The following is a 7,500-nucleotide window of genomic DNA, read 5'->3' on the forward strand; positions in this document are numbered from 1 at the left end:
GAGCCTGTAAAAGCTATCAGTGCTCCGCACTCAGCTTCCAGTAACGAGCCCGGCTGCTGAACAGCCGCTGCAGTGCAGCTAGCTGGCCTTTCCATTAGATGCATCCCTCAGAGCTTTGCCTACATGCATCAGTTGCTCTATAACTCATCAATCTAAATAAATCAAAGCAACTGTAAGCAGTTCAGCACACACACAGCTGTGTATTCCTATCTTTGTGGGGGGTATAGCTAAAAGCTGCTGTGCTACACAATAACTTAACCTTGAACCTCAACCTCAGCAACCGACAGCAAATCTCAGCTTTTTCACTTTTACAGATAAGGAGTCAGATCAGATCTGTTAACAATATGCACCACTGCAAACCCTATTTTGGTAATAAACACGCAATCTGTAAGATTTTTAGTTTAAAGCATTCCAAAATTAACAGATGTTATAAAAGAATGTGAAGAAATAGCAGTTTAAAGACATCTATCTATCATGTAACAGAGATATCTACTAAAGTTAGCATGCCAATCAGCTAGCCTCAGCCTGTCCTGTCTTGTACAAACACTTTTACCTCAAGAAGTGATAGTGAGTCACTGTAGTGTTGAGCCTGCCATCAGTCCAACATGAGAGGATCAAAAAAGTAGCAAGAAAAAAAAGAGTTAACATTGCTGTTGCTTTCCATAGCTGGAGAGGGTTGAAGGTTGATTTTGAACTTGCGACATTTCTTCTACACTAGCAATTGAACAGGAGGGGTATGAATTGCATATTGCTTGAACTTTAAAATGTGCTTTTTTTAACTAGGTGCAAAGGCCCTTCAGAAACCATAATACGTCCAATGGTGCAGAATCTTCTGTTTCTTATTGTGCATGTATTTATAGGAGTTTTCAGTCTCAAAGCACAACGAGATTGTCTCATCAGCCACCTTCTTAGTGTCTGTGTGGACAAAAAGAACATGCTGCTGACTGTCTACAGCTGCTAAAGGAGAACCCCACACTGGCCCCTTTGTTATATTTTAAACATCTGGTACATCTTTGGGGAAATTCAGTCAATCCATTACTTCCAGCTCATTCATTTCTAAGTCTTATGGTTTGTGTGATGACTGTGTTGCAGGACAAACAGAGCTTGTCTTATTAGTAGTGGCCAGTGAACAGTTGAATTCTTCCGCTCCTGTTTTTGTTTGGTCATAACGGTTATATCAGTGTTCCACAGATACATGCAGAAACCCACCCTCCAGCCCAGGGGGGTCAAACCGAGTTCTTTCCGGGTTACAGCTCTGCAGAGTCAAGCATTCTTTGTGCATGAAAACAGAGGGGTAATTATAACCCTATAAAGGATATAGTGGACCTATAGGGTAAGTGGAGCTCATTAAGCGGTCACTGAGTGGAACTTTCCTCTCTTATTGTCATTTCTTCATCTTTCCATCCTTCTCCCCTTTTCCCCTTTTTGTGTTTCCTGTCAAGGGAAGATTAATAGTGTACAACGGACAAAACACAGATCATAGACACAGACAGAGAGATGATAGCCAGAATAGCCAGGTGTTCGTGACCTACTCTGTGTCTGATGAAGGTCAGTTAGGCAGGTGTATTATCTCAGCTATGTGAGTGTTTGAATGATGAGACGTAATTTGAAGCTGTCTGAAGTGCATTCATGCAGGATGTGAACTAATCACAGGACCACTTTCTCTGGACCTTTAAAACTCAGAGCCTTGTTAACGAAATGTAATCTGTATTTGTGAGTGTAGAGCAGTAATGTAGTGGTGTCTGGATATATAGTGCCTCTTTTCTGCATAATTAAATGGTTAAGATGTAACCAAAGAAATTTAGAATGATTTGATGTGAAATACTCTATTCTAGAGAAACTTAAAGTCTGTATTGTTCACAGTGTTGTGATAGGAGCCAGACGTCTGAAGAGTTTCATTGCCGCTAAAAGCTTCTCCACCAAAAATATGTGAAATGTTTATGATTGTGCTGTACAATGCCAAGGCCTAGACACACTCTATGCTGCTTATCCTTCTGTGTCGCGAGGTGAAGTGGCCTGGAGCCTATCCCAGCACTCACTGGGCCCAAGGCTGCAAACACCCTAGGGGCAATTGAGCATCTCCAATTCACCTGGCCGCATGTGGGAAGAAACCCACATTGACAGAATATGCAAACTGGACCCTGGCTGCCTGGCTGGGGAACCAAACCCAGGCTTCTTGCTGTAAGGTCAGAGCATCACTGTACCACCCTTTGGCCTTCATGATGAAGAACAACATGCAGACAAAATAATCCCCAAAGATTTTTTTTAGATTTACAACTGTTGTACCATTAGCAATATTACATATAAAATCTCAGAAGACACGTGTAGATTTACTGTTCACTTTGGACGTAAATAAAAGCTAAATATCACCACTATGAAGAAACCAGAGTTGTTATGTTTCTCTACAATAAACTATTTCACAGCAAACCACTCTGAATGACTTGTTTACATTTATGTGATTAAGTTATGTACAAATGTTGAAAAATCTTTACATGTTAACATTTGTGGCCATCTGCATGCTGCGGGCATCATATAACCACCATATAACTTCACCATTTCCCCATATAACTAAAGCCTTTTGCAAAGAAAACAACGATCTACAGTATATTTAAGCATTTGGCAGATACTCTTATCAGACGAAAATTTAAGAATGTTCCAGGGGTAGATGAGTAGAGCTTTAGGGGTTGTGCCCGAGAACTCTTGTTGGTGTGGATCCTTGGACTAATGACTAATTGCTGCAGCATTGTGTGTTAGCAATAGCTAACTAACTAGTGTTGTGGGTCTAGCAGGTTTTCTTTACTTCATTAAACCTAGAAAAGGTTTTTAACATCTGTGTTTGTGTGGCACCTACGTATGTCTAACCAGAGTTGCCAGTTTTGGACCAGAGAGTCCATTCTGAGTTCTGTTATCTGGTACCTGCTTAGCTCCGGGTTGGCTCATGGCCTGTGGTTTTCCTTTATGTGCAGAGATTTCTCTGGATTCCTCGAATTTTTGGATGATTTTCTCTGTAGAAGGTGAAATAATAAAAGCCTTGCAATCACTGGTTGAGGAACCATTTTTAAACTACTTTTTCTGATGGATTTTTTGGCAAAATGATGAGCCTTAACTAGTACTTTCTCATAATGTACTAGGCCTTTCCTACAGGTGCATCTCAATAAATTAGAATATCATATGTTATAAAGAGTCATTACACATGGAGTGATCTATTTCAAGCTTTTATTTCTCTTAATGAAACTGTCACCTGTATATACTCCGAAGCATGATTGCGTCACCTGTTTAAGATCTTCCCAGTATGCATTACCCCTGTTCCAGCCTTTTTGGAATGTGTTGCAGGCATCTGTTAAGTGACAGTCTCACAAGGGGGAAATTTCAACTCCAAATTTAACCCATTCGTACAGTGAAACACCACACACACACACTAGGGGGCAGTAGGCACACTTGCCCAGAGCAGTTTGCAGCCCTATCCACTGTGCCCAGGGAGCAGTTGGGGGTTAGGTGTCTTGCTCAAGGGCACTTCAGTACAGTTCATGTTAGAGAGATCATAGAGCTGTAGGTGAAATGAAACCCACGCCACTGCCAAAACCTGTATGTGTGTGTGTGTGTGTGTGTGTGTTCAATAGATCCAGAAATTTCTTAAACAGTGTCACTCACTCAAACATCTGAACACAAAACGCACGTCCACTTGTTTGGAACATAAGCCAGGCTGCTGCCCGTCTGCCAAACACGCACTGATAGCAAAAGCAGAGCGGAAGATGCTGTTTGTGTTTTTCTCCTGTCCTTCTCTCCTACATGGTGTCGTTCATTCTCCTTCAGAGCTATTATGGGATGTGCACTGCTGTGTCTTCAACCCTAACGAGATGAAAGTCTGAGGGTCTGAGGGGTTGGGGGCAAAAAGGGCAAAAAGGTCAAGATGATGCAATTCCTAATGGAGTTAACAGGGGGTTCCTGATTAAACTAAAGCTGGCTAGAGCGACTCCCAACGTTGTGCTCTGACCCTGTTTTTTGGACACTTAGCTGACCAGTTGGATCGGATGTGCTGGAGCACAAGCAAAAACAACAGCACAAGCTGTGAAAAATGTAGCATTGTTCAGCTTTTGGCACGGGCAGTTGATGCTCAGCTATACATGCAAGGTTAGCCTCTGCTCATTATTAGCTTTCTCTCTGTGAGCTTCGTTGAATTGAGACCACAGGCGAACACGATTTTGTCAAAGCTCTCTTGGTGGCCAGCCCACATTAGCTTTGTGATTGATGAGGGTACTGCTTACGCAGGCGTCACCTAAGATTATGACTGCCCAGTTTGCACTGAAAGAGAATTTTCCATTTTGTGGACACTGGAAAGTGATTCTCATGATATATTTTATATATGTATGTTGGGTGCTCACAAGATACTTAAATATGGCCTGTATCTGGACTGTAGTCCATCTGTTTCTCTGCATACTTTGTTTGCCCCCTTTCACCCTGTTCTTCAATGGTCTTTACCCTACCGGATCACCACAGAGCTGGTGCTGTTTGGGTGGTGGATGATTCCCAGCACAGCAGTAACACGACAACAAAGGAAGCCTTGAGCATCTTCTATACAGTGGTAGAAACACAATGGCACACAGATAACTCGTACACAAGGCAGCACGCAGGATGAACATGCAGTTCCTCTGGCGGCAGAGTTTAGGTTTAAGGGATCATCGCCAACTTCTCAGAATGGATCATGTGTTTGCGATGTTTGAACGCTCTTCCCTCCCAAAGATGACAATGATGTGCAGCTTTAGAGACCAAGTGTGGGTGTGGCCTGGTATCTTGTCATGGCGACCCATCCTTGGTTTCTACAGCTCCATAGATGAGCAGCTGGACACTATTTTCTGAACAACTATTCACTGTAAAACTGTAGCATGCAAAGCAAAAAAAAGTGTTACTTGAAATGAAACTATGAAGCTTGCAGGAAAATGCTATATTTAAGTTTGCTCCCTGTGGAGGAAACATATTTTCACTTCGAAAAACAGTAAAATTTGAGCAGAGTTGTTCAGCATTTTGCATATGACTGTATGAATGTGTGTGAGAGGGGGTCGTTAGAGCCTACAGACATTATTAGTGTTGTTAGAGCCTAGACACTGTAAGGGAAATGACTAATGAGAGGTAAATACACAAACAAGCTGGAAACCATTTAAACTGTGTGTGTGTGTTTGTGTGTGTGTGTGTGTGTGTGTGTGTGTGTGTGTGTGTCACTGTAAGCAGTGACTGAGGAGATTGAGAACAAACAGACATCAAAACCAGCTCATCTGTCCATCAGTGGGGGGTTTTGGTAGAAATATCTTTTGACGTTTACGTGCAAAGCCAGTGTTTGTAATTGCCGGTTTGTACAGAAGCATCTGTGTTCTGTCAAGTGGGACGTCTTAAACTAAACCACAATATGACCTCTGAACTTTGACGGTCCGGTCTAACAGCCATGCTGGGTTTTGCAACTCTTCGATTCCTCTGAATTGCAGTGTTTCATATTGTTTTCTCTGGGTCAGTGCTCTTCAGGGTACATTTCTCTACCCTGATGGGGGCTCTTAAACTTTGTGACTCGAGGAACCAAATGAAAGAACTTGATCCCAAACTGGGATCCGAGCAGAACTTTATTACTACACTAAGTTTAGGAAGTGGCTTGGTGTGGTTCCACATTAACGGTGCAGCTAATGAAGATCGTGACAACACTGACTGTTTCACAGACTGTCACAATTTGTTTGGGAGGTCTGTAACTTACTGGCATTCTGTCATCTTCTGTCTCTTTATGTCTTCGTCTTTCCCTCCAGATGTGAATGAGTGTGAGAACTCTAATGGTGGATGTGAGGGGACATGCTGTAACACTATTGGCAGCTTTTACTGTAGGTGTCCTGAAGGCAGTACACTGGGAGCAGATGGCAAGACCTGCCAAGGTAACAATGCACACTAGCGATACAGTGATTAAAAAGAAGTTGATGTTCAAAATGCAAAATGAACTTCATTATAGTAAAATGAATTAGGAGTCAGGTCAACTTGAAATTAAGTCATTCTTTTAACTTAATCAACTTAGTTCAGTCAAATGTTTTCTAGCACTGAAACCTGTAATCTGGAGTGGTCCACCGGTCTTCTCTGGTTTGAAATCACATTTCTAGAAGTCTGATGGATGAATTCTGGGTTGGTGGATGCCAGGAGAACGCTACCTACCAGAATGCATAATGCCAGAATGCATAAAGCTGTAAAGTTTGGCAGAGGAGGGATAATGGGCTGTGGCTGTTGCTCAGGGTTTGGGCCCCTTATTTCGAGTGAAGGGTGATGTTAATGCAACACCATACAAAGACAGTTTAGACAATTATATGCTTTGAACTTTGTAGTTTGGGGAAGACCCTTTCCTGTTCCAGCATGACTGTGCCCCTCTGCACAAAGCAAACTCCATAAACTCCAGTGGCCTGCACAGAGCCCTGAACTCAACCCTACTGAACACCTTTCAGATGAATTGGAATGCTGATAGCGAGCCAGGCCTTCTCGTCCAACACAGTGCTTGACCTCACAATGTACTTTTGACTAAATGGGCACAGATTGCCTCAGACACACTCCAAAATCTTGTGGAAAGCCTTCCCAGAGGAATGGAGACTGGTATAGCCCTATTACAACTCCATAATAATGCCCATGATTCCAGAACAGGATGTCCTGCAACCTCATATAGATGCGATGGTCAGGTGGCTACATATTTTTGGCTATACAGTGTAGTTTAAGTTGAGCTTACTCAGAAAAACAGTGAATTAGTCGCCTCTTTATAAGCTGGAATTGTATATATTTTGTTGGAATTTTCATCCAGTGTAATCACTGCCTATTGCCAACTCCTCACATAGTGATTTGAGAACTTTTGACTAAACTAAGTAAGAAAAAATGTGTGATAAAAAGTATAATCAATCAGTCTGAACTGTATATACACACACACACACACACACACACACACACACACACACACACACACACAGCAGGCATAACATTATTACCACCTTAATGCCTCTACAAGCCACAGGCATAATATTATGAGCACCTCCTTGTTTCTATGCTTATTGTACATTTTGAGCTCCATTGACCGTATAGCTGCACTCTGTAGTTCTACAGTTACAGACTGTAGTCCATCTGTTTCTCTGATACTCTGTTACCCTGTTCTTCAGTGGTCAGGACCCCCATGGACCCTCACAGAGCAGGTACTGTTTCAGTGGTGGATCATTCTCAACGCTTCAGTAACACTCATGTGGTAGTGATGTATTAGTGTGGACTGAGAATAGTCCACCAACCAAAAATATCCAGTCAGCAGCGTCCTGTGGGCATCGTCCTGTGGGCATCGTCCTGTGGGCAGCATCCTGTGGGCAGCGTCCTGTGGGCAGCGTCCTGTGGGCAGCGTCCTGTGGGCAGTGTCCTGTGGGCAGTGATTAAGCACTAGAGGATGACCAACACAAACTGTGCAGCAGCAGATGAGCTGTCGTCTCTGACTTTACATCTATAAGGCGGACT

The 7,500-nt window shown here is 42.7% G+C and overlaps 1 protein-coding gene across 1 annotated transcript in view; it reads left to right on the forward strand.

Annotated features, from left to right (window-relative positions):
* The window catches only part of megf6 (multiple EGF like domains 6), a 120,577-nt gene that overhangs the window by 35,168 nt on the left and 77,909 nt on the right, over positions 1-7,500 (forward strand). Inside the window, exon 5 of the mRNA XM_037546521.1 lies at positions 5,787-5,909. Coding sequence (XP_037402418.1) covers positions 5,787-5,909 — 123 coding nt within the window. The remainder of the gene's footprint in view (positions 1-5,786; positions 5,910-7,500) is intronic.

The sequence above is a fragment of the Pygocentrus nattereri genome, chromosome 17 (genome assembly GCF_015220715.1).
Source record: "Pygocentrus nattereri isolate fPygNat1 chromosome 17, fPygNat1.pri, whole genome shotgun sequence".
NCBI lineage: Eukaryota > Metazoa > Chordata > Actinopteri > Characiformes > Serrasalmidae > Pygocentrus > Pygocentrus nattereri.